Source organism: Boleophthalmus pectinirostris, unplaced genomic scaffold (genome assembly GCF_026225935.1).
Source record: "Boleophthalmus pectinirostris isolate CB_2022bp ecotype Guang Dong unplaced genomic scaffold, ASM2622593v1 HiC_scaffold_4, whole genome shotgun sequence".
NCBI lineage: Eukaryota > Metazoa > Chordata > Actinopteri > Gobiiformes > Gobiidae > Boleophthalmus > Boleophthalmus pectinirostris.
Genome location: NW_026571353.1, coordinates 8,682,292 through 8,709,270, shown reverse-complemented (window position 1 = coordinate 8,709,270; position 26,979 = coordinate 8,682,292). Strand labels below are relative to the sequence as shown.

The window sequence follows — 26,979 nt, the reverse complement described above, 5'->3', positions numbered from 1 at the left end:
CCTCTGGCTGTTCAGTTCTTACCTTTGTATCATTTCAAACTATTCATTGGACTTGAATAACTTGAATTGCAATTAATAATTGAAAAAACAAACAACAACAACTTTCTAAAGCTTTTGACCGGTAGTGTATTTTTATTTTATTTGTTAGTAATTACAACTCCTGTAATTGAAAAAGTGTTCTGGTTTGTGCTCCCAGTCTTTGAGATATTATATTAGTGTTAAATGTGATTTTAATGTCATCATCAGCCTGTCCAGGGACAACAGATAAAACCAGCCTGTGGCTATAACCTGACATATTTACATATAAAACATATGCTCATTATGATGTGCTCTCCCCTTTCCAAAGAAATAATTATTAACAGTTGTAAAAACAATTGTTAAAGGTCCTGTATTACACAAAATTGACTGTTGTGAGCTTTAAGTCATGTTAAAATGTTGTTTCTTCATCAAAAACACATCTGGAGTGTCTGGTGTTTTGTTTCATTCACACATGTTTGAGTAATCCTGTATTATTAGTCTGTCTACATCTCCAAAGTTCTAAATGCTCCACCTCGTGATGTCATAAATCAGTAGTTTTCAGTGGAGATTGGACATTCCAGGGCTGAGAAAAGAACTCAGTCTAAATATGAAGGATTTATGTGTTAAACAAGTGTGAATGAAACAAAACACAACTCCAGGTCTGTTTGGGATCAGAAAACATTATAACATAGATCAGGAAAATGTAATGTGGGCCCTTTAAATTAGCCTGATTCATGACCTCGCGGTGTTAGAATTCGCTCGCTCGGTGTTAGGCGGGCACATTCTCTATTTAACCAATCGCTGCTATTTGGTCATGACATATGTAGTGCACCGCTAACGGGGCTAACTGGTATTAAGCTTTTCCCAAATCCCGTAGGAAGAAGGGCAATAACGTCTTTCCTCTTGATAAAATTCACCAAACATTCTCTTTATTCCGGCTTTAAATCCTCGATCTCTGGAATCGTTGCCAACACAGAATGTCTGTCTTCATCTACATCCATCTCGACCGCTTTATTTACTGTTGTGCTGTACCATAAAAGGGACCCAGACAGGCTTGACGAGTTTGACGTCATGGCTTCACAGCTCTTCGTTGATTGGCCGGTGTGCGGTCTACAAGTTCCGTGGTTCTTGCAAACCATTTAGTGTATTCTGATTCCTGACCTAGTCACTGGAGAGAAATAAAATTGAGCTGAGGCAATAGGTGAAGGCAACCTGGCTACATTTAAATGCCATACTCTGAAACATACCGGGCAAAGCAATAACATCTCCATGGAGACAGACAAGTGACACAGTGCACCTTTAATACCCAAAGACATTTTTGATTGTTTTTAATCAGAAATAATAAACACATCGAAATTGTGATTGATGAAAATTTGGAGACAAATTGTTTGATTAATCCGACATCACCCAGCCCAGCTATGGATAAAAACTCTCTCTTCTAGTAGAACGTCATTTAAAGGTTCTATATTACACAAAACTGACTCTTGTGAGCTTTAAATCATGTTATAATGTTGTTTCTTCATCCAAAACATATCTGGTGTTGTGTTTTGTTTCATTCACATGTTTGAGTAATCCTGTTTGTCCTCTCTCGCAGGTGGGGGACCAGATCCTGGAGGTGAACGGCCAGAGCTTCGTGACCATCTCCCATGACGAGGCGGTGCACATCCTGAAGACGGGCCTGCAGCTGCTGGTCCGGGTGAGGGACGTGGGGAAGCTGCCTCACGCTCGCACCATCGTGGACCAGACCAGGTGGCTCAACAGCACCCAGCCCGCCCCCGAGATCGCCGGCATCCCAGAGACTCCCTCCGCCAACGCCCAGAGTGTCCAGCAGAGTCCAGCCCGGAGCCCCACCGCTGCAGTGCCCCCTCCTGTCCACACGGGGCACACCGCGGTCAACAGCACGGAGAACGCGTCGGGGCATGGTACTACGGCGCATACTACAGGTCATGCTACAGGTCATGCCGCAGCGCACACGACCGATCATTGTGCGGGGAGTGTCGGTCAGTCAAGCAATACAAGGTGAGTGTGTTGTTATGGATGTGTCTTGTACGGAAGCCGAGAGGGGTCACAACAAACGCAAACGCCACAACAAATACAAATGCGACAACACAACAAAAAGCCACAACACACCAAAAAAAGCCACAATGGAAAAGGCTGCTGGACTCTATTTTAATGCAAACGCCGCAACAAATACAAATGCCACAACACAAACGCAAATGCCACAACACATTAAAAAGCCACAACACATCAAAAAGCCACAACGGAAGTGACCGCGGGACTCTATTTTCCGACGGACCAACCAAGCGGCAAGTGAAGAAGAACTACAATGTGAAATGAATAATGATAAAACAATAAATTACTTTTACTTACATTTCCAACTTCTCCGTTCTTTTCACGTTGTAGTTCTTCTTCTTCACTTGCCGCTTGATCTGTCCGTCAGAAAATAGAGTCCTGCGGTCACTTCCGTTGTGGCTTTTTGATGTGTTGTGGCTTTTTAATGTGTTGCGGCATTTGCGTTTGTGTTGTGGCGTTTGTATTTGTTGCGGCGTTTGCATTAAAATAGAGTCCCGCGGTCATTTGCATTGTGGCTTTTTTGGTGTGTTGTCGCATTTGTATTTGTTGCGGCGTTTGCGTTTGTTGTTATCCTTCTCGGCTTCCGTACTCTTGTGTTAGTTAAAGAAAAGAATAAAACGCAATTGCAGTGCCCATAACAAACAAATGCAAACTTACTTCACATCTTCAAATCTTTGACAAACTAAAACTTTCTCAGATAAAGTAAAGTTAAGCATTCACCAGGGGATAAGACATGTCAGTAAACGACCTGTTGGACTGATAAACACCGAAACAAGACAAGGACCTCTTAATTCATCATGTCGCCAACGTTGCTTTTATTTACAGTTTGTTTTTAGCAGAATTCACCTGCACTGTACCGTCACACACCATCGGCAAACACGATGACATCCACAAGATCAGATTTATTATGAAACGTTCTCAGGCTACGTTTATATGATGACGGTCTGAACAGAAGTCGCAAAAGTGGCGTCGCGTCTTCACTTTTTATTCCGTGTTTAGACGAGCGTTTTCTGGAGGAAATCTGCGTGCATATGGTGACGCATAAGTGTGTGGAATTGGATTGGGTATTCATGCCAGGCAGTGCTGGGGAGCAAGAGATTACATGTACCGGAGTTATGTAATCAGAGTACAAATTATGAGTAACTGGGCTATATCCCTTTTATTGTTTTATTTTTTTCAGTAATTCCACTCATTGCCGGACACTAAACCAGGTCTATGCCAGGTCCAAACCAGGTCTAAACCAGGTCTAAACCAAGTCCAAAACCAGATCTAAAACCAGGTCTAAACCAGGTCTAAACCAGGTCCAAACCAGGTCTAAACCAGGTCTAAACCAAGTCCAAAACCAGATCTAAAACCAGGTCTAAACCAGGTCTAAACCAGGTCTAAACCAGGTCTAAACCAGGTCCAAACCAGGTCTAAAACCAGGTCCAAACCAGGTCTATACTGGGTCTAAACCCAGGTCTAAACCCAGGTCTAAAACCAGATCTAAAACTAGGTCTAAACCAGATCTAAACCAGGTCTAAACCAGGTCTAAAACTAGGTCTAAAACCAGGTCTAAACCAGGTCTCAACCAGGTCTAAACCAGGTCTAAACACTAGGTGGTGATGTATGTGAGGTAAAGGCGTCACATACAGATCTGATCAGAGTTTTGCGTCTTGGGCAGTGTAGACGGAAACGCTACGGTGGAGCGTATTCCACTTTTCCACTCTGGAGGATGGCTTTTTTTTTCATTTTTAAGCCCCCAAAACACTGTCAATGTCTAAACAAAAGGCACTTTCGAAAAAATATTTTGTCGTTCTTACCCACAAGCATTCTCGTGTAGGTCCCTCAGTCTCTCTTTCACGCTAATACAGCCTCTCCAGACAAACTTCACAAACTTTGCGCCAAAAGCTCCAAACTTCTCCATATATGTTCTTGGCTGCTGGTTCTTTGTTGCCACAACAACACTGTTGTAAGTCCGGGTCACGTCTTTATCTCAGTTTGATTTATCTTTTTTACTTTTTAATTGTAGAAAAATACAATAACTGGGTCAGAGTATAGTCCGTGGACAATAAATATTGGGCCATAGAGGCGTTTTCAATCACTATTAGCTTCACTGCACAGACGAAAAACAGGGCAATTTACAGACATGAACGTTCACACCTGAGGACACCTGAGGAGCTCTGAGTTTTAATTACAGAATTACAGGAGGTCAAACAGGGGAATTTGTACAGACATTTTCACACATGGATGATTCACATGGGATTAGAAACACAGATGATGTTTGTAATTATTACAGTTTAACACCTAGTAAAACAAATCCTGTGCGAATACGGCCTTAAGCGCTTTTCGCACGGGATAAGTACAACCTAAGGACATCTCGTAATTTGCAAATTACTGCCCCACCTCTGTGTTACTTGCAGCGCATTTTCACAGGATAAGACACTGACTGAGATTGAAAGAGAAAAGAACACGGAAAGAAAAGAAAGAGACAGAAAAGGAAAACTGGTATTATCACTGGACGTTTGTGTTTTTGACGAAACAAAGTAGGTCATTTGCGGCGGATTTTATACTTTACAAATTACAGACAGAATTATGGTGCATTCTCACAGGATTAAGATCTCAGGCATCCTCCGCAATTATTACAAATCACCAAAGGTCCAGAGGTAATACTAATCCCAGGCAAATAGGGCTTTAGAATTTAATTTAAAGCTACTATCTTTAATTAGACTGGCTGATCTGGCCCAGTTGCATTTTCACACATCACCACTAGTTGGTATAGAAGTTACTGCTGTTATAGTGTGCCAGCTTTGGTCGGACAGAAGAAGAGCAGAGAGCACAGGTGAGATGAGCAAAGGCCAGGTGAGTTTGAATTTTATCAAGGGGAAAGACGTTATTGCCCTTGTTCCTACGGATTTGGCGCATTACATACGACATGATGATAAATTAAAAAGTACCCACGTACAGTTGAGCGAACAAATCCTAATCCTGCGGGTCAGACGGTTTCCACGAAGTAAAACCGTCTGATGAATCAGACTACAATCAGAGTAATTTATTCTGAAAATGTACAATACTTCGATATGGAGTTGTATTATATTTAAGAAAACATTATTACAAACAGTTGTATTTTTCTTTGTTAATCTTTATGTGTATTAAGAGAGGGAAATACTGCACAAACACTCACCAGAAGAGTACGGAAGCCGAGAGGGGTCACAACAAAAACAAACGCCGCAACAAATACAAATGCGTCAACACAACAAAAAGCCACAACAGAAATAAGCGCGGGACTCTATTTTCCGACGGACCGATCAATTACAACGTGAAAAGTAAAGGAACGGAGAAGTTGGAAACGTAAGTAAAAGTAGTTTATTGTTTTATCTAGGGATGGGCATGATTAGTCGATTAATCGATAATTGATCATTAAGAATTTCATCGATTACGTTAATTTTAATCGACAAACCGACTGTAGGTTGCTGTGTGTAGCGTGACCAAACAGGGTCCGTACATGTGTCTCTCTGCACTCAGAAGGAGCGAGCAAACACAAACAGTCAGTCCGTCTGCAACGTGCCGAAGTACATATACGTATTTAACGATGACTTGTACAAGAAATTCCACGCTTTCCATTCCGGTCGAGACAAGTGTGAGTCCATGTGCACAGTGTACAAAGCAGCACATATGTTTCGGTGTCCAGTGGGAAAACGTTTTGACAAACGCAAATCTGGTCACACTAACCTGTATTCCACTGAGTCATGTCTTTTAATCCAACAGAAGTTGAACTGCATCAGCGACACAAGAGCTGTAGTTTTATCTTCGTTTAGTTTATGCAAATTAGCGATGCGGTTTAAGTTTTGTTTCTGTGAAAGTTGCGCAAAACAGATTTAAACACATTATAATAAACGGGCTGATGTGGCTCTAGAGTCGTTACGGTTTATTTGTCGTAAAGTTGAATTTATTTATGCAGATTAGTGCAGATAGTAATAATAATGACGATCATTTTAATATAAAATGTTAATGATTAATCGATAATCAATTGTTAATTTTTCTGACGATCGATTAAGAAAATTTCATCAAATGCCCATCCCTAGTTTTATCATTATTCATTTCACGTTGTAGTTCTTCTTCTTCACTTGCCGCTTGATCGGTCCGGTCGGAAAATAGAGTCCCGTGGTCACTTCCGTTGTGGCTTTTTTTGGTGTGTTGTGGCTTTTTGTTGTGTTGTCGCATTTGTATTTGTTGTGGCGTTTCCGTTTGTTGTGGCCCCTCTTGGCTTCCGTAGAGGAGGGAACTTTCTTTTTTTCCTCACTAATACCGTGCATTTCAAAGCTAAGAAAAGTTACTCCAAATTAGTAAATTTTCGGCACATGTATTCAGTTACTTCTCAATGTGTGTGTAATAAATTAAAGATGAACTATGTAGCGTTTCTGGTCTTTGGTTTTCCATTTGTTTGTTTCCGTGGAGACGCTAAATCACAGTATGACATTAAACTGAACTCCATGTCATGTTTTTAAATGTGAGTAGTAAAATCACAGGTAATGACCTGACCGCACAGATGAACACATTTAATATCACTTTGCGTAATGTTCCAGGAAAAGCTGTGACATCTCCATGGAGACAAGCTGATGACGGTCTCTCCACCAAAATGAGATTATAATGTCACTCTCTGAAGTCCACACTGACCAGGTCTCTTGTCTAGTTTGTGCGGCTTTGAAAACCAATGTAAAAATGTCCAAATTGCTCATCCATTTAATACAATTTTAGTTGCTGAAAGAATCCTTCAAAAAGTAGTATTCAAAAGTAAGAGAAAAAGAGAGGTTTCATTTTGTACTTTGAGACATGCTGTGCTTTTGTGCGTTGTATTCTAGTAATTATAATCTATAATCTGACACTAGTGGATCATTTTGTTATAATTTGGACATTTTAAATCAACAATAGTGATCTAAAACAATTTAATAACAGAAACAAGGATTTGAAAATTGTGGAGGCCAGTGAGCGCAGACATCACAAGAAAGTGCTGCAGATCACGCAATTTATTATTTGATTTCTGAAAAATCGTTGCAATTTTGTGGACAAATGTCGTCTTCTTTTATAGCGATGTGTTTACTTTTGCGTCTTAGAAAGTCATTGTTCAACTCCAGGAAGAGAAACAGGTCACAGTGAGGCGATAAAGCAGAATTTCCAGGTGCAAATAAACCAGAGAGAATAAAATATGAAAACTTTAAACTTTAAATATTGGAAACAGAGGTCAAAATCTGTTTTTTGTTTGACACTAAAATGGAATAATGAAATAACAAACTGTTTTCCGAATGTATTGTTTTTTGTTCTTAACTAAAATGAAAAAAAACAAAAAACAATGGTACATAGACCACCTACATTCACAAATTTCTTTGTGTCTCTGTTAATGCAAATACAGACATGAGATATAATACAATTCTAATCCAGTTTCTCTGTGACTAAACTGTCTTTTATAACAAAACATTTATAACAAAAATGGTGAAAACACATAGTAGCGTTCAGACTGTGGTTTACTGCTCAATTTGGATTGTTTTTGTGAAATCTGATGTTTTTCGCGAGGTCGTTCATATTTCCAATTAAATGTGACTTTTATGTGATCTCCAGTGTGAACTTTAAACGGCCCAAAAGTGTCCGGCATGCGCACTGGAGGACACGACAATGTCAACTGCAGCGAGCGTGCTCTGTGTTTACGGAAGTTGTCCAAACATGGACGCGAGCATTGAGCACCTGGAGATTTTAAAGTTCCTCTTGTACCGGAGCCAGAACATGAACAACTTACTTGTTTTAAGGAGGAGACTGAGAAGGAGAAGGACGAGGTTTTTGGTCGTGGTGTTTTGTGGGGCAGCGGCAGCGACGTCCGTTGAAAGGAACGTGTGGATGTGGAGACGTAAGCCAAGAGTGGTGAGTGGTGATGTGCTTCACTTCAGTGACACGGAGTTCATTAACAGTTTTCATATGACGAGAAGAATGTTTGTGTACATTTGTGAGCGCCTACTTGTGCCACTCTCACAGAAGGAAACACATCTTCGGCGGCTTATTTCCCGTGAGCAAACGCGTCTGTATTGGGCTGTATTGGTTTGCAACAGGTGCTTGTTACCGCACAATAGCCAAGTCCACCATGTGATAACGTGTAGGTTGAATGAATGCGCCTTGGCCGTTCAGACCGAAGTCGCATGTCAAAAGATCAGATATGTATCGGTTTTAGGAGCACATATCCAAGTGGCCTGGGTCGCATTTGAAAAAATCGGATCAGATCATTCATTAAAAGATCAAATACAGGTCACATAGGGGTCAAAAAATCTGATTTGGGTCACTTCAGGCTGCAGTGTGAACGTAGCCATAGATTCGGATTCTTTAACCGAGCTTTCTTTGGCATTTGTTTCCCTAACAACATGAAACTTTTCACTGAACACACCCGTCCCATCAGGATGACACCCTCCAAATTTGAGATGAGTCGGATGAGTGGTTCGTGGAAAAGATAAACAAACAAACAAACAGAAGGAGACACAGACAGACGTTCCTTGCATTAATAGATGTAAGGTCGAGCTGCCAGAAAAGTCACACAGGGCACCTTTAAGTATTCAGTATTCTGTAACTAAATACATTTTCAAAATATTCTTCCCATGACTGTTTAGATTCTTGTTAACCTCATTATCTATTTTCTTTTCTTTGAACACTGTAGACAAATGAAAAAATACATAATGACATATACGTAACATTACATAATCATCATCAAAAAGGAGTAGGAAGACGTTTTTTCACTGGTTTTCACTCAGTTCTGGTTGTGTGCTCCTTCATCACGTCTGTCTGTGTCTCTCTCTCTCATCATTCCCTCGTCTCTTGCTCCCTGTCAAACTCGGCTCAGAGTTTATCGTTTCTTCTAGGCCACATGTGAAGAGGTCCGTTACAGCTTTAGTTTTATGCCCAGTGGAACGTAAGCTCTACACGTACTACAGCGCATCACGAAGGGTCAGGCAACTTCATTCCCTGGGCGCATTAACCAGGCTCTGTACGCCGCACTATGCAGCCACCTCCTCTCTGTCCCCGGAGCGACCGGGAGAGGAGGGGGAGTGAAGACCACTGGAGACGAGTAGGTAGCAGGCCCTGGACCAGACAAGTAGCTACAGAATGTAACAGTAAGGACGCACTTGTTTTTATGTTTGTCTATTTCTGGCTAAAAAGTTACACACTGGGGCTTTAAAGAGGATAGATTACATATTAAAGTGACCTAAACAACTCAGCCTTGCATTGCCATTTACTATTTAAATTTTGAGTCTAGAGTAGATGTCTGGCGCCCTCTGCTGTCATCAGTAGGAATTGGACTATGTTCAAATGCAAAATTAGCAGCTTGGTTAAAGTCACGTGATGTTTGGAGTACTATGATCCAGCATGCTAGGGTCAGGGAAGTAATAAAAGTAAATTAACCCTCTCCAGGCAGGCGTTGCAGATTTGCAACAGCTAAATTCCAAGTACCTACTTACTCCACATCCATATTATATGAGCTTTTTTTACTCAGGAGCCTTTTTTCCCATCCATGCTGATAAACGTGAGCAATGCAGACTGTGCAAGAATGGCTACATACAAACGGCCTGCCAGAAGTGCAAAATACTTTTTTTGTTTACAAAGGATAACAGGATTGTATATTACTACCCCATATTATTGATTTTTCCTGATACCCTGAGAGGGTTACAGGCAGTGTCAAACTCATTTTGGTCCGGGGGCCGTATCCAACCTACTTTGATCCCAAAGGGGCCGCAAAAAACAAACAAACAATGGCATATATACCCCAAAAAAGCTATAAGGTCAAATATTTCTTTCTTTTACAAAATATTATAATATTATGAACAACCTGAAACTTTAAGAAAAATCCAATTTCAACACAATGTTTTAACATTAACTTCTATGCAAATTAGGGGTGTCAAATTATTGCGTTAATTGCAATTAATTAATTACCTTCATATTTAGCGTGTTTTTGTTTTTTTTTATTGCGTTAATCTTATTTTTAATCTCTAACTTTACTGTTTCTGTATGCGAGTTGCCTCATTATAAAATCTGTTTTTATGTGTTGTTAGGACACAGTCCCGCACTGTGCAGTCCTGCTCCTCTCGCTCCCAAAAAGAATTGTAATTTTCATTCCCGTTATCTGCGATAAACATATATGATCTCTGAAAAAATCACGACACAGACACAGAACAGACTCACCTTCACCATCAACATCCCTCTGTCACAGAAAGAACATCTATATTCCACTGAGTCGTGTCCTTTTCTCTGCTTAGTTTATGCAAATTAGCCATGCGGTTTTAAGTTTCGTTTCTGTGAGACGTGCACAAAGCTGCATTAAACACATTATAATGTCAAATGGGTTGATGTGGCTCTAGAGTGGTGATGGTTTATATGTTGTAAAGTTGAGTTTATTTATGCAGATTAGTAATAGTAATAATGATTATACTTATATAAAAACTTTATTGATAGTATGAAAATAATGTAATAATGAATTCAAATGAAAATACCTCAAGTTGAGGCTTTTCCCAGCAATTTTTAGGTGAGATTAAAAAAGAGATTAATTAGATTAATTAATTACAGATCATAATTAATTCATCTCTCAATCTTTTTTTTTTATCACTTGACAACACTAATGCAAATAGGAATAAGTGAGGTTTTTTTTGGAAAATCCTGCACTCGGCTCCACTTTTCTCATTTTTGACATTTTGTTGATGAGGGTGTCACGGTCAACAGTCAAAACGATCGTCCTTTAAGAGCGTTTGGAAAGAGACAAGTCTTCATTTGTGCTGCTCTGGTGGGAGGGGCCACGCACAGAGACGCTGGAGACGCTGCTATGCTAAGCGGCGTAGAAAATTACCAATATTTTAACAGAAAATATAATTGAAATATTTTAGTAGAAAATCAGCCGAGGGCCAGATTAAAGGTCTTGGAGGACCATATGTTTGACACCCCTGGTCTAAAATATATACACACAATAACCTAAACTAAGAAAGAAAATAAGATTAACAAATAACATTTTGTGTCATACAAAAACGAGAAGGGACACATTAAACAAAAATAAAGTCACATAAACCAACAAACAGAATCAAATGACAAAAAAAAGGACACAAAACAGAACTAAGTTAAACTAGTGTCTCACACACAAAGTCAGACATGTACTAGTACAAATAAAGTGACACAAGTGACAAGTAACATAAAAAAGACACAGAGTACACACCAAATGGTATATGTCACAAAGGCCAACACGTCTAATTGATCTGCTTAATCAGGGAGAGGTGGCTGCAGGTGAGGTGGGAGTCGTGTCTTTCCTCTGCTCAGATCAGAATGACCGGAAAAGTTCAGCGTCCTATATCAAACTCTTGTCCGTGCGCTGTGGCTCCTCTCTCGTTTAATTACATCATTAAAAAAAGTCACACTTTGATCACATTTTCCATGATGTCATTGCTCCATTGATCTGGTCTTCCCAGAGTCACCGCAAGTGCACAAAGAGCAGCTCAAACTTCAGGCCCAGCTTTGATCAGACTCAGGCTTATCTCAGGATTTCAGGATAAGCCTGGACTTGTTAAGCCACTTCGATGAAATTGCTGGGTTTCCGATGGCATTGCAACATTCTGTAGGCCAATTTGAATGAATACAGATGAGGGCAGCTAAAATCATTATTGCTAAAATGCAGATTTGTTTTGTAATACAGTGACTTTTTGGTGTAGTAGTCAGTCATAGAAATGATCAGGTTTAACATTTGTGCATTTATTTTTTAGATATTTGATAGCAAAGTAATCAATAGAAAATACTGGCCATTACCCCCCATGTGAGAGTATGGCATCATTACATTCTAGAATCTGAAAACCACCAATACTCCCCTAGGCCCCGTCCACACAACTATGGATTTGAGTTGTTTTTGTTGTGGATGCAGTGTTCATCCACACTAATCCAATGGAAAACGGCTCCAGAGACAGAACGATCTGATGCCGCCAGCTCCCAAGAATTCGTCTGAGTACAGATCTGATCCGGCACTGTGTGGACGCCTGAAAACGCTGATACACTGACGTAGGTTTATGCACTGTAGTAATTCACCACCAAAACGCTAAGAGGCTAGAATATATGGCCATTCATATACATGGTCTATGGCAGGGATGGGCAAACTTTTTGACTCATGGGCCACAAACGGTTCTAAAATTTGACGGAAGGACCAGACCAGGAGCAGATTGGTGGAGTTTTTTTTTGATAATTCACCTCATAAGAGAAAAAAATAACATGGGATATGTAGAAAACATTTCCCAAGTTATTGAAATATCCCATAATTGAAAATCATTACGAAACATTACAAGAAAATATCTGTCTTTCAAATCTCACGGTATTTACTATTTATTGAAATGACTTTTAAAACATGCAAAATTATTATTATTATTAATATTATTCAAGTTTGGCGGGCCAGATTAAAAGATTTAACGGGCCCCCGGGCCGAAGTTTGCCCACCCCTGGTCTATGGCTATGCAATGACCAGCAGATGTATAATCTCTGAAAAGTTTCACATGAACCATCTCCAAATCTCCAAAGTGATAGAAGCACAGAACAGACTCACCATCAGCAGAACATCCCTCTGTCACAGAAAGAACACTCATACTCCACTGAGTCGTGTCCTTTAGTCCGACAGAAGCTGAACCGCCTCAGCGCATACGGAGCGAGCTGTTTTTTGAACTTTTAGTTTATGCAAATTATCCATGCGGGTTTAAGTTTCATTTCTGTAAAATGTAAACAAACGTGCAAAGCTGTGTGAATAGGGAAGGCTTGCGGGCACACAAACGATGTGTCTGGACGCAAATCGTTTCTGATACGGTGATTCGTTTCAGTGTAAACGTAGTCCTAATACTGAATGTACAATAGTAGTAGAATAGTAGTTATGTTTATACACAACACTAGGCCCAATTTAATATAAAACACAATTGTACTCCAGCTCTCCATCAGTTTGGGGATCCTTGGCCTGAAAAACACTGAAGACCCCTCATTTACAGTATTTTACATTTGATGCTTTTTTCCTTTTCCAGACTTCTGCAACCAGTAAGATCACAGTCCTCTTAGTGTTTCTCTCCCATTTCATCCACGTAGCCTGATGTCTTATGTTTTTATCTGGTCAGGTTCCCGATCCATAACCATGATGGAGGTGGTATAGCTCTCGCCGCTCCCCCCTCCTCCTCACAGGCTGCAGTACGCTGTTGAATAATGGAAGTGATTGCAGTGGATGGATTTCCCCATAGACATCAATACATCCCCCATACCAAAGCAAGCCCACACATAATCTCACATATCCACTCTTATCCTTTTGAAGCCTGTTTCCTTTACATGTTTTTATACCGATATTATCTTTTTTTTAATAGAATGCACTGTGTAACATTTGTAGTGGAGGGTCTGCCGTCTGCTTGTCTCCATGGAGATGTTATTTCTTTGTCTAGAATGTTCTACGGTATTGATATAACCCATCTATCAAGCAGGTTACAACACTACGCCTTACATTACAATTCAGATCTGTGGAGAGTCACTCACAATAACAGATGGAATTGTTGTATTTTTTTTTTACCAATAGAAACAGCTTGAACAAGTAAATACTAGATGTATATGTTTAATGCCATACCATGGAACATTCCAGGGCAAAGCAAGACTAGCAAGACCACTGGAGGCGAGTAGGTAGCGGACCCACCACCAGAAAAGTTTCACAGTGCACCTTTAAACTACAGAATGTAACAGTAACAGTAAGGACGCACATGTTTTTATGTTTGTCTACTTCTGGCTAAAAAGTTACGCACTGGGGCTTTAAAGAGGATAGATTACACATTAAAGTGACCTTCTAAACAACTCAGCCTATTTCAGTTTTGAGTCTGGAGTAGATGTGTGGCGCCCTCTGCTGTCATCAGTAGGGATTGGACCATGCTCAAATGCAAAATTTAGGAGCTTAAAAGTCATATATTACGTAAAATTTACTCTTTAAGCTTCAAGTACCGTATTTTTCGGACTATAAGGCACATCTGATTATAAGGCGCAATATCAATAATGTTGAATTCTCTCGTCTATTTTCATACATAAGGGGCACCGTATTATAAGGTGCATTAATCGAAACAAACGGACGACACTTGAGAATGATCCTTAGCCCAGGTATCCACGATCCATTGGCAGATCATGATGTAACTCGCCTGGCGTTGCGTCCCTGTCTTGGTGAATGTGGATTATGAATGTGAATGTGGGTGGATAATTTCATTTTCTTTTCTACGAGGAGGACTCCAATATACTTGATTGAATAATAATGTGTTTATTGCAGCTTTGCCCTGATTTGTTTATGTTTTACAGAAACTAAACTTAAAACCACATGGCTCATTTGCATAAACTATAAGCGCTGGAAAAACACCTCGCTCCTTGTGCGCTGATGCGGTCAGCTTCTGTCAGACTAAAGGACATGGCGATTTATTCCACTAGGCTCCTGACTACGGTAGCCTTAATGCTCCGATAATCCATCAAGTGTTGTGGCTTCATAGTTTACCAAAGTCATACTTAAACATTTTGACAGATTTTTGAGCACTGTGTAAAACATAAAATCAGTTTGAGGTCAGTAAACACAACCAGAATTAATACTTGAGGTGCACCGGATTATAAGGCGCACTGTAGAATTTTGAGAAAATTAAAGAATTTAAGTGCGCGGTATAGTTCAAAAAATGTGGTAATGTTAGAATGTTGTTACCTCATAAAAAACATACTTGGAGTTGTGTTTTATTTCATTCACACATGTTAGATTACCCTTTATTATTACTGTGTCTACATCTCCAAAGTTCCATCTCCACCTTGTTTGCAGAGATCGGCAATTCCAGGGCTGAAATTATCCAAGTGATTCTAGTCAAGTTGTATGAAGTTTGAAAACTCAGAGTAGCACTTCTTGTATTACTACATGACATCACAAGGTGGAACAGTGTTTTCTGTGTGAGAGAACTCCAACTTCGCTTCTGATGATTAACACCATTATAACATAGGTCAGAAAATAGCATAACACGAGCCCATCAAATATTATTGCCCTATAGAATTTCCATTTAAAACCCTGCACTCTATTAAACAACCACACAATGTAATCAAAAGTGTATATTCAATTAGCCTTTGCACGCCTTTTTATCATCCTGTTCTTTCAAATCAACATGACATTTCCTGATAAACCTGTTTCATATGGTCTTAATTGTATTTCACAGTTAACATAGATTCGATTAGCGCACTGTTGGCATTTAGCAGCAGGGCCATGTGAAAAAGGTTAGCCCCAGAGTGATGCTGTGAATGGAGCTGGACAGATGGAGCTTTCGGCCAGTAGCCAGAAAATAGGAAAGTACACCATTAAAAGTCCTATATTACCCAGAAATGACTGTTGTGAGCTTTAAGCCGTGTTATAATGCTGTTACCTCCTCAAAAACAGACCTGGAGCCGTGTTTTGTTTCATTCTCACATATTTGAGTAACTCTTTACAAATTACAAGTCTGTCTACAAATCTCCAAACTTGAAAATGCTCTGTTCCACCTCATGACATCATGAAGCAGTAGTTTTCAAATCAGAGGTGGAGACATGTAAGTCGGGCTTGGACTAGAGTCAGACTTCACTTGATAAAATGGACTAAGACTTGGGACTCGACTTGGACTTGAAGGTCAGTGACTTGGGACTTGACTCAGACTTGAAGACTGTGACTTGAGAAGACTTGAGAAGCACTTTTAAATCTGAATTTGCTCTTTTCTGACTAGGGGTGTGCAAAAATATCCATATATCGTATCGCCTAAATTTATGATACAGTATCGATATCATGGACTCCTGTATCGATATATCGCCAAACGTATTTTTTGATATATTTTACTCAATTATTTTGTTACAGTGCTACAGTTTTGTTGCTTGTTCAGAGGAAGGAAACTTGTTTATGCAACACATTTGACATTTTCACTAGCCAGGCTGGCGCCACCTAGTGCCTCCACTCAATTTCATTTCTCTCCAGTAACTAGGTCAGGAATCAAAATACAATAGACGGTTCGCAAAAACCCCGGAAGTGCAAGTTTGGGCACCAGCCAATCAGCGAAGAGTGATATATTCAGTGTTGTCAACAATTCCCGAGATCGAGGATTTAAAGCCAAACAAAGAGAATGTTTGGTGAATTTTATCAAGGGGAAAGACGTTATTGTCCTTCTTCCTACGGGATTTGGAAAAAGCTTAATATACCAGTTAGCCCCGTTAGCAGCACATTACATACATCACGACCAAATAGCAGCGATTGGTTAAATGATAAAAAAGTACCTGCTACCGTCGAGCGAACGAAATCTAAGGCTGTGAGGTCAGACAGTTTGTACGAAGAGAAACAAAGTAAAACCAGCTCAAAGACTTAGTATCACAGACATGATTTAGCCATTATTTTTATTGAACTGTATCGAATTGAGAGTGCACTGTATCGAGATATGTATCGTATTGTGGTCTGTGTATCGAGGTATGTATTATATCGGCAACTTCTTAATGATACCCAGCCCTATTTTTGACTGTAATGATTCACTCTAAGATCTTGTGAAGACATTTAAAAAGGAAACATTTGCATTTCTACAACTCTTCTATACTCTATAAATACTCATATATAAATATAACATGACTTGTTAAGTGCAGTTTATATTAAAACTCATATAAATTGCAAAAATCGAAGCTATATTTGGTACTTTGGTTTAAACACTTGAAATGACTTGAAGCAGACGACTTGGACTTGGACTTGGATTTATAAGCCAGTGACTCAAGACTCGCCTTGGACTTACCTGAATTTGACTTGGGACTTGGCTTGGCTTGAAAATTGCAAGACGACAATTTGGTCGCACCTTTGTTTCAAATGAACAGTTACCTTTTACCTTTTTTCCGGAAAGATCGGCAATTCCAGATGTGAAAATATCCAAATGATTCCAGTGAAGGTGTGTGGAGTTTAAAAACACTAGAGCATGACTTTTTATCTTTGTGTAAATGAGCAAGTAACACCTCTAGCCCAGGGTACACGTCAGATCTGCGAGGAGGTGAGACGCAAAAAAGAAATAATGCATGTTTTTCTGTGTATTTTTGATCAATAAATAATTTTGTTTACAGTTTGAGAGAAGAACGCAGCCTAAATGTTAAATATGTGAATGAAACTTCAAAATCACAACTCCAGGTCTGTTTGTGATGAAGAAACAACATTATAACAGATCAGAAAGTAGAAAAATACAGACCCTTTAAAAAGTATTATGAGTTTGAAGGCATTATTGTGAATAGAGGATGTTTTTGTCGTTTGGTTCAGACTAATCGAAAAGTCTGCGGTGGGAAAATCACTTAATGGCCCATTCCTGCGATTTCATTACAGCGATTGGATGTACAAACACCGCTGTTTCGTCTTTTTAATTCGGTTTATTGGGAAATAGATCTTTCTAGTTCAATCGGGAATACAAAGCCACAACAGTATTAGAAAAACATAATTATTAACCATGGTTACGAACCGTCTGAGGCAGTATTTGCCCTTGGAAGTGATGTGTTCAAAATGTGGCCCTCAGACAGTTTTTGTTAGCCCCCAAATCACCATCAAGTAGAACTTTTCATTTCTAATTTTAAACACTTGGATGTGATACAGACTTAAAGGTGCATTGCGTAACTTTTCTACTGGAGGGTCCGTCACCTGCTTTTCTCCAAAGTGATGTTTTATTGCTTTGTCTGGAATGTTCCCTGGTATGACAATAAACATCCAAAATCCAAATCCACTTCATTTCTATAACACATTTTACAAACAAAGCAGCAAAGACCAAAATTAACAGGTGGCCTTGCCCTTCCTAACTTGAAATATTACTACTGGGCCACCAACCTGCAAAAAATGAACTTCCTTATCCACAAACACCCCCTTAGTTGGTGCGACACGGAGACAAGGTCCTGTTCCACTTCTCTGCTGTCCATTCTGACATCTGTCTTGCCCACTCAAGGGCGGCATTAGTGCGATGGAGGTATGAAAAAAAAACAAAAAAAAACACGACTATTAACTACTAAACACATGCTCTTCTTTAAACTTTTCTTTAACGTTAACTTTTATTTTGTACAATGATAAAAGATAAACCTTTGTGCCTTTCGTTAATGTTAGTATCAGTTTGCACGACCATAAACAAAAAACAAATAATCCTTACATTCTTTCATTCTCATTGTTGTTTGTTTCGCACGATCATAAACGATAAACTTTTGTCCCTTTGTTAACATTATTATTAGTTTGTTTATTTTCCATCTGAAAACATACATAATGCACTTGTTTTGTGTATATACTTGTATTATTAAAATACATATATATATAAACTTGAGAGTTCTTCAGTGTCTTTGCTGTTCCTGTCCTGCACTTTTCTGAACTCTGCACAGATGTTTCTGTACACTATGACTCCACTTGGTTATGTCGCTCCATGTTTGTTTCCCTGCAACATCTTACACCTGCAGTTCTGTGCTGGACTGTCTCAGGAGCCTCTTTGCACAGTCTACACTGTGGCTCTTGTCTGGTGTGGTAGATCTGGGCCTCTATTGCTCGAGTGCCCAGGGCCTGCTCCTGAGCAGCCAGGATGAGCCTCTTTGCTGTGCTTCAGACCCTCTCAAGACATTGGTAGGATTTCTTGATATCAGTTCAGTTATGTTCCGGTGGTACGCCCCATGTAGGGGCTTTTTCTGCCATGATGGTCCCTCCTGCACCTCTTCCTCTGGACCCCACTGTCTGAGACATTCTCTGAGCACCTCATCTGCCGGGGCCTTGTCCTTGATGAACTCATGGAGCTTAGATGTTTCATCCTGGACAGTGGTTCCCACACTCACTGTTCCTCGGCCTCCTTCCTTCCAGCTCGTGTACAGTCTCAGGGTGCTGGATTTGGGATGAACCCTCCATGTAGGTCAGGAGCTTTCATGTCTGACATCTGTGGTCTGTATCTCCTCCTTTGGTCAGTACATGATTCCCGCTTGGTATCTGATCACAGTTCAACAGCAGTTCTTTGCCATTGTTTGGGGTTAAGCCTCGCTTCCATGCAGCATTTAATTATTATTATGAAATATGATATGGCACTTACAGATCTTCAGAGATGGTTAAATGCTTTTTGTTATCAAAAAACCACAGGGAACCCACATAGCCCTTACATTCTCAAGCTTCTCGTTCTTAAAGCTTTGGAGTTTAGAAAAAATAGTTGTTCATCATTACAAAATGGATAACTAAGCAAATTAGACTATGAGAAAGGGATTATGCAGTATTTTTTATGTCTGTCTTGTTTTCATCTAGTCCATTTTGTGGCATGTGCAGTTCTCAGCTCCAGTGTTGAATTAGACTTGGTTCCATATCCAGAAATATTAGTCCTGGGGGTGTTACTAATCTGGCAAAGTTTCATGCTTGTACCATAAAAGCAAATTATTTTGGTCCTTAACAGCTCCACTAGAGCTCTTAAGATGCACCATGATTTTGACTTTATTAAAGGAACTGTATGTAGCCTGGTCTCGTACTGGGTGCTACAGTCACAACTGCATCTGGGTTCTCACTATCTGTAAATGGACAGGTCATGTCTCGTGTAAAAGCTCAGAACCTCCAGAATTCACTCAGTGAGCTGCAGAGGCTGCACTAGCACTATAATCACAACAGGATATATGCATTTAATGCCATAATGTGAGTGGAACCTTAGTACTTATTAACAATGTTGGTACTAAAATACAACTATAGTACATGGTTATTCAAAATATATATAGTGTTGTAATCAAGAGCGTAGGTTTGCACAGGGACGGTGGGGACGTGTCACAACCAATATTTGCCATTTTATTTTAATAAACAAAAATAGAAATTGATTCTGATATTTTTCCAAACTCAGTAGGATTAATTGAACACATTTTAGTTCACATTCTGTTTATTAGACATTCTGAGAGGTATTCAGTGATGTGACAACAGGATTACCCCTGCCGCCATTTCATTGGCAACAGAGTGATGTTTTTAGTGGAGCCAGGAGCCTAAACTGGGGAAGCGGCAGGACAGGGCCAGCACCCGGAGGTGGCGGCTTGAGCAGGTGTGAGTGAAGACGCTGTCCACCAAACTTTGAAAAACTTTTCAAAAGGAACTTACTTGGCTTCATCATCAGTTAAACTTACAATGAGCCGACTGAGAAAAAGAGCGACTATCTCCACAAGTGCACCTCCCAAACAGAGCCCTAGTCTACTGACAATGTTCCATGGAAAAATGTACAGACATGACGTCCCAAATATCTCATCACCAACAAGCAAAGGGAAATCTGACACAAACTTCTACATCGCTGTTTTCCACTAAAGAATCATCTTAGAAGAGCAATGGACACAAACTGTTAATTTTGACTGAAAAATAGAACCACCTCTCACTTATTTTGGACCTGCCCAGACTCTGTGTGTTTTTGGAAAGAATTCATAAAACATATACACAACTTCTTATCCCATTTGACCCTTTCTTATAAAGATGTGCTGTTTGGTTTTTGCAGTGTGCATCGTACGAGAAGTAAACAATCTTATATGGTGGAACGAGAGCATTTTGAGTTTTAGTAGACAGACTCATAATAAAGTGTTACTCAAACATGTGTGAACGAAACAAAGCACAACTCCATGTACGTCTGATGAGGTAACAACATTATAACATGACAAGAGTCAATTTTGCGTAATACAGCACCTTTAATATAAATAGTGACATATTTCTGATGCCTTCCGAGATACAGAATGCTCCAACTGTTGTCATTGTTTTGTGTTCAGACTTGATTAATTGCTGCTTTATTGTGTATCACTAAAAGACTGTCTGGGCCAAGTCATTAGCAGTTGCCAGAATCCTAAATGAGCTTTCACCAGCACGTCCCAAACTGAGCTGTGGACCAGAGCTGATGAATTAGATACAATATGAATCTGGAGCTTGATAAATGAACAGTTCTGACATGTCTTCTGTTCATTCATTTTCTTTTGCCCTTTCTCATCTAGGGTCACGAGTGGGTGGAGTCTAGAAAAATTTAGGACTACAGGAAAGGTCACACGCAGTACATAATTGTTAAATATTATATACGTTCAAATCTAAACAAAATAGATGTAGCGATACTAGTGACCATCACACTGATCTAAAGGTAGTGTTGTCCCGATCCGATCATGCGATCAGAAATCGGCGCCGATCACGTGACTACGGACTCGATCCGGACTCGGCTGTTAAGATCCGATCAGGTATGGGATAAATAATATACATATATAACACGCAGCACACAACAGTTTTTCTGAGGCGCGGGATTTGCTCAGGGACGTCCAGTCAGCACGACTGTCCCAGCGCCTGCTGTACTAGAGACACACTTACACTGGGACCAGTGTTGGGAAGTAACAGATTACATGTACTGGCATTACGTAATCAGAGTACAAATTATGAGTAACTGTATTCAGTTACAGTTACTGTTTCAATGAGTGGTAATTGGATTACAGTTACTTTGTTGAAATAAATGGATTACATGGTGGTATTTTCCTGTTTTCACATTTTGAGCTATACCCCCCCCACACACACTTTTTTTTTTTTCCCCGGTTATTCCACTCATTACTAGAAACTAAACCAGTTCTGAACTAGATCTAAACCAGGTCTAAACCTGGTCTAAAACCAGGTCTAAACCAGGTCTAAAACCTGGTCTAAACCAGGATCTAAAACCAGGACTAAACCTAAACAGGTCTAAAACCAGGTCTAAAACAGGTCTAAAACAGGACTAAAACAGGATTTAACAGGACTAAATCCTGCTGTGTGGACGTGTCTCCTCCTCTTCTATCAATAATATTTTTTATTTGGTTCAGTAAAGTCTGGGCTTTTTTATTTTCTTTTAGCAGATAAAACATCTTATGTTACAATATCCTCGTCTTTGTTTCTCTACAGCAAATCAAGTAATCCAAAGTATTCAGATTACGTTACTCACTTTAAGTAATTTAATGGATTACGTTACAAACTACATTTGGAGTATGTAATCTGTAATCTGTAGGGGAATACATTTTAAAAGGAACCTTCCCAACACTGGCTGGGACTTTTGGACCGTGTCGTGCGTGTGGTTCTGTGGCCCGTGTTCACACCTGTGCGGCCGATGGCGTCATCGCACGGCCGTTTGTTTGCATGTTGTGCAATGGAGCTGGTGCTGTTGGCGGGGAGGGTGGGTACAGTGGCGTGAAGTGTCTATTAAGCGGTGGGACCGATGTTGTGGTGCTCGCTCTGCTGTTTGCGGTGTGCGCTCCGCTGTGGGTTTGTGGATGTGGAGAGAGGCTGTGGAGCTTCTGTCATCTGGTTTTTAAGATTTTGTATTATTTGGAGATGATAAACGAGCCTAAATGTTTCAAACATAACGCACATGCTTCCATATAATATCAAATATACAAACTGTAGATTGTGCAGAGTCGAGTCTCAGGTCTGATCTGATTCTGGTCTGGTTCCTGTTTTGTCCAGTTCATTCAGTTTATTAAGTTACACATTCCAAGACCAGACTGTGAAAAGTTAAGATTTTCAACAATGATGGTGCAGGGTTAGAAAAGTTAATTAAAAAACTCAAAGTTTTGGACATTTGATTTTTCACATTAAGTAGACAATACTACACATTGAAATCAATACAGTCTGATCCCCACACACATTCTGGATCTTATTCTTTGCTCTTAGTTCATTTTATAATGTTTTATAGAAGTATCGGATCGGGACTCGGTATCGGCAGATAGTCAAAATCAAATGACTCGAACACGCGGGCAAAAAAATGTGATCGGGACATCCCTATCTAAAGGTGTAAGGGTAAAGTGAAGAAAGTGTTACAGATGTAAATAGATTAAGGAACTAGACCTCCTAAATAAAACACAACTCCAGGTACACTACTGGCTACAAGTTTTAGAACACCACACTTTTTCCTTTTTTTTTTTTTTTTATTTTTTTTACTGTTTACTGTTGACTTTTGATTCATGAAAGTATCCACCTTTGGCAGATATAACCGCTGAACACACTTGTGGTATTCTTTCTACAACAGAAATCAAATAATCTTCAGAAAGTTGCTTGGCTTTCGTTCTTCTCTCCAGTTCACCCCAAACCAGCTCGATGGGGTTTAAGTTTGGGACTGTGCTGGACACTCCATGTTTTCAAGCTTATCATCTTGTTCTTTTTTCCTGAGGTAGTTTTGGCAGAGCTTGGACTTGTGTTTTGTATCTTTTATCTTTTTTGCCGGCGTCAGCGAGGACCGGGGCGACGACCGTAGTTTTGCAAGGATTCACGTGGTTCAGAGGGACAAAGTTAGCCTGATTCACTTTGTGGAAACCGTTTGACCTCGCAGCGTGAGGATTTGTTCGCTCAATAGTAGTTGGGTAGTTTTTTATTTAATCAATCGCTGCTATTTGGTCATGATGTATGTAATGCGCCAAATCCCATAGGAAGAAGGGCAATAACGTCTTTCCCCTTGATAAAATTCACCAAACATTCTCTTTGTTCCGGCTTTAAATACTCGATCTCAGGAATCGTTGCCAACACAAAATGTCTGTCTTCGTCTACATCCATCTTTACCGCTTTATTTACTGTTGTGCTGTACCACAAAAGGGACCCAGACCGGAGCTTGGGTCATTGAGTTCTACATCAACTCTTCACTGATTGGCCTGTTTACAACTTCCGGGGATCTTGCCAGATCCGGCCCTCCAAGACCTTTAATCTGGCCCTTGGCTGATTTCTACTCATCTATTTTAATTATATTTTCTATTAAAATATTGGTCATTTTCTGTGCTGCTTAGCATAGCAGTGTTTGATCGTTTTGACTTTTGACCATGACACCCTCATCAGCAAAATGTCAAAAATGAGAAAAGTGGAGCCGAGTGCAGGATTTTCCAAGAAAAATTGACTTATTCCTATTTACATACAAGTTCATGTTAAAACATTGTGTTGAAATTGTATTTTTCTTAAAGTTTCAGGTTGTTCATGATATTATAATATTTTGTAAAAGAAAGAGTTCATCAAATAAAAAAAGATTTCTGTAATAGATTTGTGTTTCTCTGCACAAATATTTGAACTTATTGTTATTTTTGGGGTTTATATGACATGAGTTTTCTGATCCGGCCCCTTTGGGATCAAAGTAGGTTGGATACGGCCCCCGGACCAAAATGAGTTTGACACCCCTGATTTAGTGTATTGTGATTCCTGACCTACTCACTGGAGAGAAATAAAACTGAGAGGAGGCACTAGGTGGGATATTGTCAAGGTGAGGGTCAATTGTTGTCAAGAGAGCCGCCCTAACTATAAAGCACTGGGGGAAACCCTGAATATGGACCATTTAAACTGGCTTAGAAAATTTGGAGCTGTACTCACACAATCCTCATGTTTATTGTTACCAATTTTGGTACTGACCAGCTTCGAAATCACTCTGAACTTTTTGTTTAAAGACACCATTTTGAGTACTTTTCATCATTCAAAACAGAATATTATGTTAACCACTATGACAACACTGCAAATTTTCAACACGCATGTTTTGTCACGCCTGGTCACGCCTCCACACCTGTATCTACCGCACCGGTCCCCGTTCACATCTCCATTGAGTCACTGAGCACGTTGCAGCGTACGTGACTCCGCCCCCTCCATCTGTCCTACCTGATGGATCTGGCTGTGGTTTGTCCTGTGTGTGAAACTAAAAGGTTTTTCTCTTCCTCGCTCCTCTCAGCTCCACACCCCATTAACCAAAGCCCGGTCCAGTCCAGAGACCACTGCTGCACCGGGCTGATCTGAACTAGCTGCAATTATCTCCTGAAGTGGCTCTAAATCATGTTTCAGAACGTTCACAACAACAAGGAGGGAGATTGGATTTGGCCGGTGTGTTGGTGAAGTGGGATCCATTCTCACCGTTCAGTCCTGGAGTGGATTAATGGATATGTTTGTATGCACGTAGAAAAAAAAAAAAAAAAAAAAATTGAACATCTTTCTCAGCTTATTTTGATAAGTTGAATTGACAAATGAACTGAACAAATGGTGTTGTGGTTTTGTGGTTTGGGTGATGGATGTGCACCGGCGGCCAACGACTCAATTTGAGCGGAACTACTCACTGCTTGGTTTTTGAATTTTCACTTGTGGATGGGAAATATGTTTCTCTCAACAGGTTTTAAGATCTGTGCAACTTTTTTTTTTTATGGGGGTTCTGCCACCTGCTTGTCTCCATGGAGATGTCGTTGCTATGAATATTCTACAGCATGGTATTAATTATTTCTATCTAACTGTGGTCATACCGGCTCATCACAGCAGTGAAGCCGGGCCTGGGCAGTACTTAGACAGGAGGCCTCAGAATATCAGCACCAGTGGTCAAAACTGTTATTGGGTCATTAGGCAAGACACTTCACTCACATTGCCTCGTATGAAAGTAGTATGTGCGTGAGTGACGGTCGTGGTCGAGGGGCCGATGTCGCATCCCTGGCATCTCTGCTTCCATCAGTCTGTGGCTACAATAGTGTCATATTCCCTGCCTGCAGTCTTCCATAATATGCCATAAAATGTATCTATCACCATGGAGAATGTTTCAAAGTATGGTTTTAAGTTTCCTTTGCCGAGTTTCACTCACGTGATCCTGATGACGTGTGAAATTCAGATGGGGGGCAGGAAGTGTTTTGCTCCGCTTCAAAACACAGCACAGTGGGTAATGGTGAGTACGCTCAAAGTTTGAACAAACCAGCACAGACCCGCTAATGAAAAAATAAGTCTAAATGTAGGTTATGACCCGTACGATATGGAGAAGTCAGACTTTTCATACAATTTGGATGATTTTCCCGGCATTGAGGCGATGGATATAATAAATGATCTGGTGCTGCAGATCTCGTATTACACTGAGTCAAATAAAAGCCTTTGAAATCCTGGAGGAGTACAACTATTTAGAATTAGTAGGATAACCTACAATAATGATTAAAAAAAGTATAAAACACCAATTACAAATGACAGCAGTAAGCTAATAAAATTAGCAAAACATAAAGCTTTTTGCATGACAAGTCAGGACCTGTAATGCAACAGTTTACTGTCATTTACCAAGCTTGTCTTTCTAAATAATTGTCCAAAAAAAAAAACTTGAAAATATTCATAATTAAATTATACAATCCTTACCTGTTGCAAAGTGGTCGCTGCCAACTTGCCTCCTGTTTTTAGCTGGAGATTGTCAATGCACTTTTGTCAAGTTTTTTTTTTGTTTTTTTAACTCCCTTGTGACACACCACTTTCTGTATCCTCAAAAAATGTTTTTCTTTCTCCCAATTACAGCGGCTGCAGCAACCATAGACTGCACAGATTTTACTCAGTGCATTTTGGTGCTGAGTTAACAGTGGTAAACAGGGTTCTGTGTGTCTGTCTTTACTTCCTGACCCCATCTTCTTTTGGTGACATCGAACATGACGTCATCTGAAACCCAGCAACTGGAATCATCCAGGTGTCTGATCAAGTACTCCAAGTACTCCTTTAACTTTGGAAAAGTAACTGTATTTTGAATACCACCCAATGAAAAAGTAACTGTACCGGAATTACTAAACTTTAAATTAGTATTCAGAGTAAGTATTCTCAGTACATCTCTTCAGTTACTTCTCAGCACTCATAGGCAAGGCTGTGTAAATTGTGTAAATGCCATATTACTGAAAATCCCTGCAAAAAAATAACATCTCCAATCAACTCAAACAGGAACAGCACGTATGCCTAACTTGTTTGCTAACTCTGTTCTCCTTCTGTTGCAGGCCCACATCGGCCCGAGCTGCACCTGTGTTGGGGAAGGTAAGACACGTTTTTACATTTTACTAAATCATCATAATCCAAGGCGTATGGCTGCAGTATCACAGCCAAAATAGCTGTTTGGATTTTTGCAAATATCAAACCACAAGAAGTGCAGTTTAACG

The 26,979-nt window shown here is 39.9% G+C and overlaps 1 protein-coding gene across 1 annotated transcript in view; it reads left to right on the top strand.

The window, feature by feature from the left end:
- LOC110163802 (whirlin-like) overlaps window positions 1–26,979 on the top strand; it is a 345,556-nt gene that overhangs the window by 212,551 nt on the left and 106,026 nt on the right. The window contains exons 4-7 of the mRNA XM_055161486.1: window positions 1,613–1,801; window positions 1,925–1,986; window positions 3,666–3,689; window positions 26,821–26,857. Coding sequence (XP_055017461.1) covers window positions 1,613–1,801; window positions 1,925–1,986; window positions 3,666–3,689; window positions 26,821–26,857 — 312 coding nt within the window. The remainder of the gene's footprint in view (window positions 1–1,612; window positions 1,802–1,924; window positions 1,987–3,665; window positions 3,690–26,820; window positions 26,858–26,979) is intronic.